Source organism: Microtus oregoni, unplaced genomic scaffold, assembly GCF_018167655.1.
Source record: "Microtus oregoni isolate MIOR12 unplaced genomic scaffold, Mior012 000008F_ref0000371, whole genome shotgun sequence".
NCBI classification, from domain to species: domain Eukaryota; kingdom Metazoa; phylum Chordata; class Mammalia; order Rodentia; family Cricetidae; genus Microtus; species Microtus oregoni.
The window spans coordinates 38919529-38935826 of record NW_024543067.1 but is presented as its reverse complement, the minus strand read 5'-3'; the positions used below and the strand labels follow the sequence as shown (position 1 = coordinate 38935826).

At 40.4% G+C, this 16298-nt stretch overlaps 1 protein-coding gene across 3 annotated transcripts in view; it reads left to right on the top strand.

The window, feature by feature from the left end:
* Positions 1-16298, top strand: part of Anln (anillin actin binding protein) — a 61207-nt gene that overhangs the window by 11175 nt on the left and 33734 nt on the right. For 2 of the 3 annotated variants that reach the window (XM_041657278.1, XM_041657277.1), the window contains exons 4-9: positions 1432-1817; positions 3670-3892; positions 6820-7010; positions 8128-8235; positions 11783-11909; positions 15968-16078. In XM_041657278.1, the coding sequence (XP_041513212.1) occupies positions 1432-1817; positions 3670-3892; positions 6820-7010; positions 8128-8235; positions 11783-11909; positions 15968-16078 (1146 nt within the window). The remainder of the gene's footprint in view (positions 1-1431; positions 1818-3669; positions 3893-6819; positions 7011-8127; positions 8236-11782; positions 11910-15967; positions 16079-16298) is intronic. The other variant, XM_041657279.1, reaches the window with a different exon arrangement.

The window sequence follows — 16298 nt, the reverse complement described above, 5'->3', positions numbered from 1 at the left end:
ACGCTGAGGCTCTTACACTTCCTCATGTTGTGGTGGCCCCCAACCAGAAAATTATTTTCGTTGCTACTTCTTAATTCTAATTTTGCTACTGTTATGAATCATAATGTAAGTATCTGATAATGCAGATGGTTTTAGGTGACCACTGTGAAAGGTTTTAGGTGACCCCAATGAGGTCGAGACCCACAGCTTGAGAACCACTAATCTATACCCACTGAGCCATTTTATCACCCCTTGTTTTTAAGTAAAATGAACTTATTTCAGCACATATTTATATAAAAAGAGTTTATAAGGAGGAAGAACCTTTTGAAACAAGATTCCTGAGGTTTTAGAGGGGTGGAGTTTTAGAGGGGTGAGGCCGGGGTAGAAGCTTGGGCAGAAGGAGGATGGGGTTTGGGGTGTCTCTCTCTTAATTGCATATATAGAGAATGATTTGCCCCAAACCTTGGTTTCCTTATATACAAGGTTTTTGAACATACAGGCCTAGATCCTTCATCAGGTATTACTAGCTGAGATTTGTTACACATGAAATACTGAATTGTTCAACTCTATGCTATCCTAACAGCCATTTACCATAAGTAACCTTTATTTAAATTAATTAAAATTGGGTTCCATTTCTCAGTTCCCCTAGGCACATTTCAGTCCTTACACACGTGTTGAGCGCTACGTATGTATGTAGGTGTAGACACCTCTATTATCTTAGAGCTTTATGTTGGGCATCATTGGTCGACTTCAATTTTTAAAACAAAAGGATTCTGTAGGTTATAACTCAAAGAATTAAACGTGAAATATACAATAGTATCTTTAAATTGTAAAATATTTCATTTGTTTGTATATGATACATATGTGTGCCTCAGCACATGTGTTCTCACTGTTGTGTCCATCTTTACATAGGTTGACAAGATTCAAAATCAGCTTCCCATGCTTGAATTACAGGCACTTTGTCCATGGAGCTATAACCCTAGCACCCAGCCCTACACTGGTATTTTATAGCATCCATAACCTATTAAAAAATAAATAAATAAATAACCCAAAAAAGTACATGTTATAAGTGTTTCGGGGCTGGAAACACTCAGTGGTTAAGAGCACTGCCTGCTCTTCCAAAGGTCCTGAGTTCAATTCCCGGCAACCACATGGTGGCTCACAACCATCTGTAACGAGGTCTGGTGTCCTCTTCTGGCCTGCGGGCATACACACAGACAGAATATTGTATACATAATAAATAAATAAATATTTAAAAAATAAATATTTATTAAAAAAAGAGTGTTTCAATTTGGATTAAGTACAATTTGATTTGAAAAACATGTCACATTTAAGTAATGTAATATTTCATGCATGCAATTAATCCCTTAAAAATTCTGTACGAGTTGAATGTGTGATTATACATAAAAAACTGTTGAATATGGCTTTTGATTTATCTGAAAACATTTTCAGATGATGTATCGGAAGGCTCACACTTCTCACCAATGCCATCTGAGGAAAAGGCTGCTTCTCCTTCCAAGCCACCCCTTTCAAATGCCTCAACTACCCCAGTTGGGAGAAGGGGCCGTCTGGCCAACCTTGCTGCGACGATTTGCTCCTGGGAAGATGATGTAAGCCACTCATCTGCAAAGCAAAATAGTGTACAAGAACAGCCTGGTACCACTTGTTTATCCAAATCTTCCTCTGCAAGTGGAGCATCTGCTAGCATCAATAGTAGCAGTGTTCAACAGGAAGCTACATGCTGTTCCCAAAAGGATTGCAATGCCTCTGTCAGTAAAGCTCCATCTTCAAGTGCTGCCGATAGATCATTGCTTAAAGCCTCGGCGTCCAGCTCTGTGGTGAGTCAATACCATTTTGGTCTTTTGAAACTTTTGTTATAAATAGTAATATTACTATGTATTATGTAGTATATGTCCTGCATATTTATGTGTTTTTTGAATGTTTTATAAAAAGTGAAAACTATAAATTTGGTAATTAAGATAGATTAACATTAACATTAAAATTAACATTTTGTGACTGAAATTATATTAATTAAATTTTTAAAATCAAGAGTATATAATAATGGAATATGATGGGGCCTCTTTGGGGCCATTTGGGGAAAAACTAAAATTAATCCCTCCATTAAAATACCTCTATAAGTATGTATAAATATGAAATACTGACTATTTCTGGGTAGAGAGTATAACCCTGTATTTGTAGTTGCCTCCAAGGAAGGCCCATTGACAAACAGGAATGTAGCAGTGACATTTTCTCTATTTAACACTTGAAGTGTTTGGAACTTTTACTTTATGCATGTAATGTTATCTCAGTAATTTAACAAAAAGGAAAAAGAGTGTTGATATTATTGCTGAAGATGACCTGTCAGTGTAGACAGTTTTGGATCAACCTGCCTTCAATCCCACCTCTGAAATATAGTGAGAAATGTGACTAGGTACAAGTTATTTAATATTGTAAAAGCTTATTTTCTTTATTATATAAAATCAGCGTACGGGGTTATTAGAAAATTAAGTTGATCTGCTTAAAATACATAGCATAGTTCCTGGCTGAATCCTAGTTATTTTTATCATCAACTTTTAAGTCTATGATTCAGTGTTTGAACAGTTCTAATCTCAAATATTCAATTCCAAAGTGATTCAAAATTCTGAATGAAGCCTTCTGAGTGCTTGATACTACAAGTGGGAAGTTCCACGAGAAACTGCTTCATTTCATGCATTTTGTTATTTGTGATACTGGGAATTGAACCCAAAGCTTCCTGAATGCTGAGCAAACACTGTTTCATTGAGCTGTGCTCCCACCCTTTCTGCATGAAAAAAAATTTTTTTTTATCTTTTCTGGTGTTTTGAGACAGGGTTTCTCTGTGTAGCCCTAGCTGTCATGGAACTCATTCTGTAGACCAGGCTGACCCTAAACTCAGAAATCTACCTGCCTCGGCCTCCCAAATGCTGGGATTAAAGGTGTGCACCACCACTGCTAGGCTGAAAGTATTGTTTTGTTTGAGTTTGTTTGGTTTTTTGAGACAGGGTTTCTCTGTAGTTTTGGAGCCTGCCCTGGAACTAGCTCTTGTAGACCAGGCTGGCCTCGAACTCACAGAGATCCACCTGCCTCTGCCTCCCGAGTGCTGGGATTAAAGGCGTGCGCCACTACCGCCCAGCGAAATATTTATTTTTAAGATAATCTAAAATTGTTTCCAAGCATTATCTAAGGTATATATGTAACAGAATTTAATTATGTCTTTAAGCTTGGGTCCCATCCCAATGATACTTCATTGTTAAATATTTTAAAAAGAAATTCAAAGTCTTAAACACTTCTATCCCAAGTACTTTTGAGTCATGAATACTCAAGTCATATCTTATTGAATTGATATTAATTTAGTTAAAAATAATTTGATGTAACATAATTTGAAAGTTTAATAAAAGTACTAATCCAATAATTTGAAATTTTTCTAATAAAACTGTGAGTGACCCTACCTCTGATATCTACTTAGATGTCAATATATTGTGAGACTAAATTGCCTACAATTTAAACAGCAGCATTTTATAAGCTGATTAAAAAACATTCAAGTTAGTATGATATATTAGAGACCAGAAGAACAGTATTTTTGGTGAGTTGTTTAGTGGCTGCCAAGGAAGTGGGTCTTGAGTTGTTTGTGGCTCTAACTATGATAGAATTGCTGTTTACCCTGTGTTTCAGAAAGCTACCTCTTCCCCTGTGAAATCTGAGACTCTCACCCCCAGTACTAAGAGCTGTGAGGCCCAAATTCCTGAGATACTTCACAGAAGCGTTAGTCCTCTGAAAACAGAGGCATTGAAGCCAAGGGAGAAAGCAGCATTACCCCAGGCAGTTCAGACCAAAGAGGAAGCAAACAGGGACGTTTGTCTGCAGTCCCAACCCAGAGACAAACCTGCAACACCAGGTTACGTATGCTCATTTTCAACGTTTTATTTTATGTTCACTTATTGTTTTCCAGTTTGTGAGCCAAGATCTTTATATGTATCTCAGGCTGGCCTGGGACTTACAGTAGCCCAGGCTGGTCTCCATCTGTAGATCCCCATAGTCTCCAGGGTCTGGGGAATTGCTATGCCTACAAAGATGACCTTGACATAATGATGTTTTATCTTCCCAACCACTGAATTGAAGCTTTCTTACTGGGCTCTGATAGAAAACATATTCATTAGAGAACACTAGCTGTTTGCTGGTAAGAAGCATTTAATCTCTCTTATGTTGCAACAGTTCACACAGGATGATCAGGCTACCTCTGTTTTCTGATCTAGTAAAGCACATAAAATAGAACCTACATCTTGGGGGACTAGTGGAGATCCAGTCTTCAGGATGTAGAACACTACTTTCCAGTCTTTACTCTGACGAGAGTAAATCTAATCCTACCTTGGCTAAGCTGTGGGGGCTATCAAACTCCTAGGATCCGCTTGTCTCTGCTCCACCCCACCACTAGAGACACTAGTGTGCATATAGAATATTGCATGCCCATTATATTTACATATATGTATACTTTGTATATATAAGTAAAGTTTGTATTTCTTATAGTAGTAAGCTGATGTTCTATAAAATGCTATATTTATCTCGTGACTTATTGACTGAGAAACAGAAGACTAAAACAGCATAAAATACATGGTGACAGACTTTGCAGTGCACTGTGTAACTTTGTGTGTGATGCATACGTCTGAGTATATTGGAGTGCCTGCATGCACATGTGGAAGTGAGAGGAGGGCATTGTTAGTCTTCCTCTCATGAGACAGGATCTCCCATTAAACTGAAAACTCCATTTAGCCAGGCTAGCTAGCCAGTGAGCACCCAGGAACCATATATCTCTACCTTCCAAGGCTAGGGTACAAGCATATAAATTTGTACCTGTCTTTTTTCACACAGATGCTGAGGATTTAAATTCAGGTCCTCATGCTTGCAGGGCAAATGGTCTTACCTACTGAGCCATCTCCCTGTCCACTCCCCACCTTTTTTTGAGTGTATTTCTTTTTTTGACACAGGAGCTAATGTGCTCCAGACTTGCCCTAAGCTTACTCTGTAGGTAAGGATGATTTTGGACTTTTGATCTTCTTATTGCAGGCATGCACCCCCATGCCCAGTTTATGCAGTGCTGGGGATTAAACAATGGGACTTTGTGCCCTTTGAGTGTATATTCTACCAACTGCCATATCCCTAGCCTGTGTTTAACTTCCTGAAAACACAGTCTTTCTCAAGTAGAGTAAGCAGAAAGCCACTGACAATTTCTAGATGCACTAAGATGAGGATTAGAAATGGGGAGGTCAATGGTAGAGCTCTTGGATGCACAGGCTCTGGGTCTAATGTCCAGCACTCACGAAGCTGCAGGCGGGGTGATGACGACAGTGACAACAGAAAAGAAAGAATTACAGGATCCTTTGGAGTCACAATGATTTTTGGTTGGTTGGTTGGTTTTGGTTTTCAAGACAAGGTTTTTCTGTGTAACAGTCCTGGCTGTCCCTCAGACTCAGATCCACCTGCCTCTACTTCCCACGTGCTGGGATTAAAAATATATACCTGAAGTGGCAGTAAAAGACACGTAGTCCTCAAACTATGGCCATATGTTGAATTCTGCTGTTTGTTTTCGTTTCCTCTTCAAATAAAGTTTATTATAATAGCCACATCTGTGTATTTCTTTCCTGTGACTTCTTTCAGTCTTTACTTTCATGTCTGTCGCAAGAAAGTGTTGTCAGCCTCCAATATATTAACTCTACTTTAAATAACAACCTTTTGGTAGAGGTGGCAATATATATAAGTGTGTGTGTTGTTCTCTTTTACACTTGATCTTAGCCAAAAGGCTGAGAAGCGATGTGTTGTCCTCTTTTTAAAATAATATTCTGCAACAGGTGTGTTTGTGTGTGTGTGTGTGTGTGTGTGTACTTTGTACTGTTTCACATAGCAGTCTTTTACGACTATTAGTTATGTAACTCATAATTTATAAAAAGAAATAATTTATGTGCCTATTTGAATGCTGTGGCCTGCATGAGTGTCAGAGGACAGCTGTCTGGAGTTGCTTTCTTTTTTTGTTTTTGTTTTTTAGAGACAGGGTTTCACTGTAGTTTTAGAGCCTGTCCTGGAACTAGCTTTTGTAGACCAGGCTGGCCTCGAATTCACAGAAATCCACCTGCCTCTGCCTCCCGAGTACTGGGATTAAAGGCGTGTGCCACCACCGCCTGGCTTTGGAGTTGCTTTTTATCGTGTTATTTTTAGGCTGGGCCTCTTGTTTATTTCTCTGTTGTGCTCTTGAATTTCCAGCCATTTCTCCTCCCATTTGACTGTAGAGTGCTGAGTCTGGGATTTCAGATGAATGGTTTTAGTGAACCACTAAATCTATAAGGATTCTGAGGATCAATGCAGGCTCTCAGGGCTTTGCGGCAAGCACTTTTAACAGCTAAGCCAGCTTCTCGTCCCCTTCCCCCCTTTTTAATTAACTAAATCCTATACATTTTAGGACATAGGGGCTGAAGAGATGACTCATCATTTAAGATGATATGTACAGCTGTTTCAGAGCAAATTGAGTTCAATTCTCAGCCCTAATGTCAGGCAGTTCAAAAGTGCCTGTAACTCCAGCTCCAGGGGAATTGACATCTGACTTATTTATGTTGGTACTTCTACTAATGGGCACCACTATACAGAGACACATACATACATATAATTAAAAAATTTAGAGCATGTTATTAATAGATTCTTTGAACAATTTTAGTTTCTTTTTTGAATGACTATTTCTAGAAACAAAGCATTTTGTACCTAATGGATTTTAGAATTTTGCCTTGGATATGATAATTGCTAGTTTTTTGACTAGATTTCAAAACTATGTTTTTATAGGAGGAAGAGGAATTAAGCCTTTCCTGGAACGCTTTGGAGAGCGTTGTCAAGAACACAGCAAAGAAAGTCCAAGTTACAGAGCATCCCATAGAACCCCCAATATCACTCCAAATACAAAGGCCATCCAGGAAAGGTTATTCAAGCAAAACACATGTTCTTCTACTACCCATGTAGCACAGCAGCTCAAACAGGTAAGGGTTTCTGCATTAATTCTTATTCTATGACCTCAGCATGGAACCTAAGAAATAAATATGAGTCTCTTTAAAAAAAGATGTGCTTATTTTAAGTGTCAGGGTTTTTTGCCTGCATGTATGTGTGTGCACCACATACATGCAGTGCCTGCAGAGGCCAGAAGAGGTTACCAGATCCCCTGGAACTGGGATGGTTGTGAGCCTCCTTTGAGTTATTGGAACTGAACCTGGGTCCTCTGTAAAAGCAGGCAGTGCTCTTACCCACTGAGCCATCTTTCCAGCCCAAATATGGGTCTTTTTGGCTGAGCTAGAGAGAATCCTTTTGAGGACATGCTCTAGTTATAAGACATAACTCGTTCTGTAGCCTAGGCTACCTTGGAATTCACTAGGCAGCCCAGGCTAGCCCTATGTTCTTGGTAGTCCTTCTACCTCAGCTTTCCATGTGCTGGGATTATAGATTTGATCACTATCCCTGACTTTAATAAGCAACACTTCGGCTCACTGTACCTTTTACTGCAAATTGGACATGAAAAACTATATCATTATTAACTCCTTTCTATCAATGCTAAAATATTCCTAAGTCACAGAAAACAAAACACAACAATTCAAACACACTTTGCCTTGTTATACCAAGGCACCACCTCCTTTCTCCCTCCCATTTAGACAGAACTTCTAGCAACTGCCTATACTGGCTCTGCTCTCTTCCCCCTGCCAGCCCTGTTATGAGTCTTTATATTTTATAACTGAGTACAATTTTTTTTTTTTTGAGACAGAGTTTCTTTGTGTAGCGTTGGCTGTCCTGTAACTCGGTCTGTAAAACAGGCTGGACTTGAACCCATGGAGATCCATCTGCCTCTACCTCCCGAGTGCCACCATCGCCAGCAAGAAAAATGATTTTTTAACTCTTCCTTTGATAAGCCCTTATGAAGTTCTAGCTGATCTTTAACTAGCTCTATAACTGAGGATCATCTTGAGCTGCTCCTGCTGCCTCCACCTCCCAAGTGCTCGGACTACAGTTGTATGCTACCATGCTTTTAAGAAATGTTTTACTAGTATTTGGATATTCTTAAATGCTGTTGGCTCTTGTGTAAAATACTGCCTTATCTAACGGGTTTAGGAACGTGAAAAAGAACTAGCATGTCTTCGTGGTCGATTTGACAAGGGCAGTTTATGGAGTGCAGAAAAGGATGAAAAGTCAAGAAGCAAACAGCTAGAAACCCAAAAGGTAATGTGAACAAGAAATATAAAAGTCCCTGATGTACTAAAGTAATAGTAGTTTTTAAGTTTTTGGATTTGAGAGGATGGTCTCTAGATCTAGCTTAGACTGTTACAAACTAAGTAATCCTCTTGTTTCAGCCTTTCAAGTTCTTGGATTATAGGTGTGAGTCACTGTGCCCAGCTTCGTAAAATCGATTTTAAACACCTTCTTTCCAATGACCTTACTCTTTCCCTTTCCTGGTGCTTAGGTGTAAATAACTCCTTTCCTTGTTGTTTCCATTTCCATCCCACTCTACAGCTTTCTCACTGACCTCACAGAAAGTCTTAGTGCTCTACTTAGATGCTGATTTTAAATACTTCTTAAGAATCTATGATTCTCCTTGGTGACTATTTAAGTTTTCTACTGTTCTAGTTTGTTTCTCTATTGTGATAATGCTCTGACTAAAAACAGCTTGGGGAAAGAGGGGTTTATTTGGGCTTACATCTTATAGTCCATTATGGAAAAAAAGTCCAGGCAGAAATTGAAAGTAGGAACTTAAGCAGAGAACATGGAGGAAGGCTACTTACTGGCATGCTCTTCATTACTTGCTCAACCTGCCCAGGGATGACACCACCCACAGTGGGGTAGACACTTTCGCATCAATTATTAATCAAGAAAATGCCTCACAGACTTGCCTGTCAGCCAGTCTTCCAAGATGACCCTGACTTGTGTCAAGTTGACCAAAAACTACCCAGCACATCCACATATGATGCCTTTAGTGTCTGCAACCTTTTCAGGTTCCATATGCCTTCTAATTGTTTCTTTATTCTAGTTAGTCTTCAATAAGTCCCTCCTTAAACAGACACAGTCACACTTGGATATATAGATCCAGTTAATATTTTCTAATCTGTTACCAATCTTTCTGCCTGTCAGCCAGTGTGACAGTGTTCCAATTTTCTTTTCTCTTCCCTCTCCTTTTCTCAAGTTCATCCATGATTTTCTTTGACTGGTTTCAGATATTTAACTAGACTTCTTAGCAACGTTTGGCATTGTACCATAGTACCAGATTCCTAACAGTTTTCTCCTGTCCCTGGAGTCAGGAATCTTTAGATTATGTTGTAGTAAATAATTCCTTGGGAGCCTCTGAGATAGCAGCACTTATGCATGTGGCCAAACTTAAGAACATGATACTAACAGGGAGTTCAGAGCTTTCCTTCCCCAGAAACCCATTTGTTTATCACAAAAGGAGTAGGCAAAATCATGGGTGGAAAATACAGGAGTGTCATAAAAGTCCAGGGAGACAAACCTTTTTGAGAAGGAAGGGTTAGTTTATCCCCTGAGGGTTTAAATGAGTCCACTTGAGATTTGTCTGTTTGGTGTTTGTGCGTGCTGAGGTTTCAAGTCTGCTGTGATGTGTAAGGTGAAGAATGCAGGCATGAGGAGGGCTGGCAGGGGGAAGAGAGCAGAGCCAGTATAGGCAGTTGCTAGAAGCTCTGTCTAAATGGGAGGGAGAAAGGAGGTGGTGCCTTGGTATAAAAAGGCAAAGTGTGTTTGATTGTTGTGTTTTGTTTTCTGTGATTTAGGAATATTTTAGCATTGATAGAAAGGAGTTAAGTTAATAAGTTATGGTGAAGGGAAAGGAGCTGATGGGTGTAGGATGAGGGAGGGAACCGTTTGTGAAAAAGCAAGTGGAAACTGCTGGCCCTGATGTCTGGTGCACTGCTGGCCAGGTCTGAGGGTCTGTTAGTGGCTGTTGTGTTTATTTCTAGGAAAGGGAGGTGCTCACTTCTCTGCCTTTGACTAGAGCATGGCAGGGGAAATACTTGAAGGGAAGAGAGGCTAACTGAGAACCAGAAGGGACCAAGATAGTAGAGTTGAGACTTGGGTGGCCATGTGTCAGGGACTTTTCTGTTGAGATTCAGGTGGCCATGTGTCAGGGACTTTTCTATTGAGACTAGGGTGGGCATGTGTTGGTGACTTTTCTGCTGCTGTGATAAACACCGTGACAGAAGCCACTTAGGGAAGAAAGGGTTTGTTTTAGCATAGTGTTCCAGAGGTAGAGTCAACAATGGTGGGAAATGATGGTAACAATCAATGAAGCATAGAGGCAGGAACCGGCTGGCCATCCTTTCATCTACAAACAGAAAACAGAACAGGAAGTAGGGTAAGGCTATAAACCATCAAAACCCATTCCCGTGATATACTTCCCTCCAGCATGACTCCATATTCAAAAGGTTCCAAAACCTCCCCAAATAACACCTCCAGCTGGCAGCCACATGTTCAAATACATGAACTGTAGGGGACATTTTTTATTCAAACCACCAGAACTGTAAGAGTATACATGTGTACTATAACAATATTGCATAGGAATAGCCCAAGAGTCTAGGTGTTGATTTGAAGAATTTTGGTCAGTCCTGGGTTAGGGTTTTTCCAAACAAGAGGTCTGGAAGGTTGGTGGTATGAACACTATGATGTCATTGGTGAGGAAGTGGTTGCAGTGAAGAGTTCTGAGGTTGAGGTCCACCCTGGGTGGAGGTGAGGGATAAGAAAGTAAGTAGAATCAAGGAAGAAGAGCATCAGCTGACCAGAGGGGAGAGAGTGTTGGGGAGATTGGAGGCACAGTCAGGATTGGGTGTATGGAGAAGCACAAACCATTTTCAGGGGAGGCCAAATTGGAGTGTTGGCAAAGGGTTTTGGAGCTGACATTTTGATGCAGCTGAGAGGTTGCTTGGATAGCCCTGGTGGCCCCTTGTTGATGCAGGCCTTAAACTAGAGAAGCACTTGTGAGTTCAGAGAAGACTCTTAATGATGCTAAGAAACTCCAGGTTGTTGCTGGTGTGGCCTGTGGTCATGGAGCGCACTAAATTCTGGGGGCCAATCTTGGAGTAATAGCTTTGAACGAGGGTTAATAAGACACTGCAGAGGTGCGGTTCTCGTGTTGTCACGCTCGGGTGAGAAGTCTGTTGTAGGTGTTTTATTGTTTCCATCCTTCTCACAGTCATTGACTCACTGTGTAGACCAGGCCGGCCTGGAGTTATAGATGTGTGCCACCATGCCTGGCCATCATAAACTGTCTCCACTGAGGGGAGTTAGCAGTGGACTGGGCAGTAGTAACTAAGCCTGTCCATCAGAAAGTCCAGTATTGAGACAGTAAAACAACGCATGCTTTTCTTCTTTATTTTCGGATCTACTTTTATCCTTGTTTTGTTTTGGAATTTTATACTTTGAGTAAATGATGTTTAAATAGAATCTTCATGTCAGAACTGTCTCAGTAGAGAAAAAGACAGGGGAAATTGTTTTTGTGTTACCTTCACTTTAGTTGGTTTGTGTATAACTGAGATCTGATGTGAATTTTCATTCTTTTTCACTTCCTAGTCTTATAAAATATTTTAAATAATGGAAGTCTTACACCAGGGAAGCTATTAACACTGTCCTGGACCCTTTTAATAGTATATTATTTCTTTTATACTCAAAAACATATAGAATGTTATTTAATAATAGTTCTATTTCATTTAATAAACTAAGATTTATAATTCTGAGAAATAGAATTTACCTCTCCGTTTGCCTTTTGCAGGATATTCACTGTCAGAATACTCCCCTCAAGAAACATCAAGTTGTTCCAAACACCCCATCAGCTGCTGTAACAGATAAAGTGGCCGAAAATCAAACTGCAGTGAAGATCTCGAGTGCAGAACCTTCAGGTTAGTGTCCCCTGCTACGTAGCTGAAGCTGTGCTGCTGCAGACGGCCGAGATGACTCAGGACGAGCCCTGCTGTGCCATACACAGGCAGAGCTATTTTCCTCAACAGTCAGCTCATTTCTGACCATTTAGTTCTTCCCAGTCTAAGAACTCCCTCTTGGCTAATGTGTTGTCCCCTCCCCAAGGAGAGACAGGCTTTGTTCTGTCTTATAGCCCTAGAAAATATAGTCCTTTGTGGCAAAGGAACCATAGTGGCCAAAGCTAGGAAGCTCCCCTTCTCTCCTCTCCACTCCTCTCCCCTCTCCGTGTCTCTTCCTCCTTCCTTTCTCCCCCTCCCCCCATTTCCCCATCCCTCTTTCTTCTTGGAGATAGGATCTTACTGTGCAACCCAGACTAGCCTAGAACATTTAATCCTCCTGCTTCAGTGTGCTAAGTGTTGGAATTATAGTTGAGTCACCACACCTGGCTTATCACAAACACTTTGAAATTTTATTTTCCTTTCTTACTTTCTTTTCTTTCCTCTTACCTTCCCTTCTTGCGACAGGGTCTTACTATGTAGCTTCTGCTGTTCTGGAACTCTGTAGACCAGGCTAACCTCAAACTTAGAGATCAGCCTGTCTCTGCCTCCTAAATGCTGGGATTAAAGGTGAGCACCACCATGCACCTGGCATTTTTATCTTAATAATGTAGAATCATATAAACTCAGGTTCAGAGGATAAGAGCACTGGCTGCTCTTCCAGAGGTCCTGAGTTCAATTCCCAGCCCCTGCATGGTATCTCATAACCATCTGTAATGAGATCTGGTGCCCTCTTCTGGCCCGTAGGCATACGTGCAGACAGGACACTGTATGCATAATAAATAAATAAAGCTAAAAATAAGAATCACATAAACTCTACCAGCTTTAGCTAGGCATGGTGGTCCATGTCTTTAATCTCAGTCTTCTATGGGCTAAGAGAGGATTCATAATGTTAAATCAAGCCTGAGCTTCAATAATGAAACTCCACCCTTATCCCATCCCCCAAAACCAGTTTTAACAACTTACTGGCTTTAGGTGCACGTTTCAGTAGAGGTAACTATGTTCGTTTGTCATCAATCTCCAGAACTTAGTCAGCTTGCAAAATTGAAACTATACCTGTTAAACAAAAATTCTCCTTGATGCTTAATCCTCCCATTTTACATTGTTGTTGTGAATTTGTCTTCTTAAAATGCCTCATGAGAAGAAACACTCAGTAGTCTTTTAATCTTTAAGAATGCAGTCCGAGATTCTGTAGGAGAAGCTTAAAATTGTGACTAGCACCTGGACTCCCTAAGAACTCGAGTTCTCCTGCATGTCCTGCAGTTTTCACACGGCACCAGAACTGTCACAGCTTGATGTATTTCTGGATTCCCTATTTCTGGAAAGTGAGACCCTGGGTGAAGGAGGCCCCTGTAGCTGGACACTGTCTCCACGTGTACACTTGCAGTGCCTTCTCCCTCTCTGCTGCTATGCACAGTTTGCCTGTGCCCCTGTTGCAGTTTTTGAAGACGGAAGTACCCAGTAATGGAATTGCTGCATCATGTTTTGTTGTAGTTTCACTGTTTTATGTTCTCACTAACAGTGCACAAAGTTCTAATTTTTCTGCTTTTTACCAGCATTGTTACTTTCTGTTTTGAGTGGTTTTTGATAACGATGTTTTTGTTTTGGGTAGTAGCCATCTTAATAAGTGTAAGGTGAATCCCATTGTGTTGTTTGTGTTTCTGAATAGTGATGGTGGACATTTTTGTTTCCTCTCTTAAAACATGACTTCTGTACTCATGCATCCCACACGCACACACTGTTTTTTTTCTGGGGGGAAAAAAGGCAGGACCTTACTAGGTCGGCTAGGATGGCCTGGAATCACTTCAAATTTCTGCCACTTTCCCCGCCAGGAGCTGGGTTTATAAGCATGTACTGCCATGCCTGTTTCAGTCTGTGTGTGCATGCACGCGTGTCTACATGGGTTTGGGGTATTTTTCCTTGGGAACCGTCCACCTTTTGTTGAAACAGGCTCTCTTACCTAGAACCTGTTTTTCCCTGATTAGGCGAGGGTGGCTGATCCATAAACTGGGCTTCTGCCTGTCTCCAGCTTCCTGGTGCTGGATTAGAAGTGGACACTGCCATGTTTGATTTTTATGTGCGTTCTGGGATTCAGCTCAGGTCCTCATGCTTGTGATTATTGGCAGGTACTTCGCTACTGACTGAGCTGCCACCACCACTGCCCCCGAAACCCTGCTTCCTTCATTTTTCAGCCATCCGATTTCTCATGGTTGGGTTGTTGTAGTCGTCTGTATATTCTGGATAGTAGCCTCTTTATCATGGATAGCTTTGTAATTGTTTTCTTTCCTTTTATGTGTTGCTGAAACCAAGGGTCTTACACCTGGCAGAGAAAGTACCATTAAGCTGAACCCAGTTATATAATACATTTTAGCAGGAAATGTGGATCTTTTCTCTCTTCCAGAAATGTTTTGACTATTTAGGGGGTTCTTAAATTCTATATAAATTTGAGGATGTCTTTCTGCTCTGAAAAGGAAGATTTTCATAGACATCACATTGAGTGTGCAGATTATCTGGTCCTGCTGGCGCTTTACCAGATGTTTCCTCGTGTTTGTATCTTCCTTTTAGCAGAATTTTGCTGTTTTTAAGATACAAATGTTTGAGTCTTTGGCTGGGCTTATTCCTATGTATTTTCTTCTTTTATATTCTTACCTACCCCAAGCTATAGTCCAGGATCCCCTTGAACTTCAGATTCTCCTGCCTTCACTTCCCAAGTGCTAGGGTCACAGTTGTGCATGCGCCACCACACCTGGGTTATGCATTGGTCACAGGTGAGCATGTGCCACCACACCTGGGTTATGTGGTGGTCACAGGTGAGCATGCGCCACCACACCTCGGTTATGCGGTGGTCACAGGTGAGCATGCGCCACCACATCTGGGTTAGGCAGTGGTGAGGATTGCTCAGGCTTCCTGACAGCCAGAGAAACTAACACTCAGGAGTTATTTTGAAACTGTTCAGTGCTGTGTAGATGTATGTTTGTATGTATGTATCGTTGGTATCATTCAGTGTTATGCTCTGTAGCCTTTGCTGTCCTTGAATATGCTGCAATTCTGCTCTAGCCATGTGTTTTAAGATTTCAGGTGTGAGCCACCAATCACCCTTAGATGTTGACATTATCTCCTCTATGTAGCTTTGCTGAATTTACTAAATTTATTAGTTCTAACAGGCCATGTGCTGCCTTATGTTTTTGTTAGCATCTTCAGGGTTGTCAGCATTGGGGGATGCCATTTGTGAGCTGAAATCGTGGTAATTCTGTTCTGGTTTGGATGCCTTTTATATCTTTATTGTTTATTTGGTTGTTTTTGATAAGACTTTAAAATGATTGTGTTCAGTAGGGAGAGCAGGCATGCCTTATGTTTCCCATCTTAGAGGAATGCTGTCAGTCTCTTGTCAGTGAGTGTGTTAGTGTTACCTAAGACTTTTCATCTATTGTCTGAGGAAATGATCTTCTGGACTTAGTTTTGAGTGATTTTGTTTACACTTTTTCTTTTTTTAGGTGAAAACTAATTATGGAATAGGCTGAATAAAGAAAACTTGTACTATTGTTGTCATTTTTCCTCGTGGTGGAGAGAAAAACAGGAAATTAAGAGAAAACAGATAAAACACTTCTCCCTCCATTTATAGATTCCAATATTTAAAAGTATAAGCATGGCTTTCTTTCTTTTTCTTTCTTTCTTTTTCTTTTTTTTTTTTTCTTTTTCTTTTTCTTTTTTTTTTTTTTTTTTTTTGAGACAGGGTTTTTCTAGCTTTGGAACCTGTCCTGGATCTAGCTGTTGTAGACCAGGCTGGTCTCGAACTCATAGAAATCCGCCTGCCTCTGCCTCCCAAGTGCTGGGATTAAAGGTGTGCACCACCACCACCCGGCCAAGCATAGCTTTCTAATAAAGATTTATGACTCTCTAATTTTACATTTTCAGGTTATTCCTGGCACATATGTGCATGCACACACACACACATTAATTTGATTTTTTTCAAACTCTTTTAGGTTCCAATGAAAGTAAAATGACCAAGTCCAGCCCTTTGAAAATAACGTTGTTTTTAGAAGAGGAAAAGTCCTTAAAAGTCACATCAGACCTGAAGGCTGAGCAGGAAACTGGTTGGTTTACAGCATTATTCTTTTTAGTTCTAGATCCCTTGTAAGAAATAACAAAATAATGTAACTGTAATGTAATGTAATGTAACTCATTTTAACTGTCCTGTTACTTTACAATACCTTTTTGTCACACTAGGATGCACTGTAGCTTCCATTGGGCTGTGGTACTGTTGGTTTTTGTTTGGTTTGTCTTTTATTTTTTATTCATTTTGCATTTCAACCA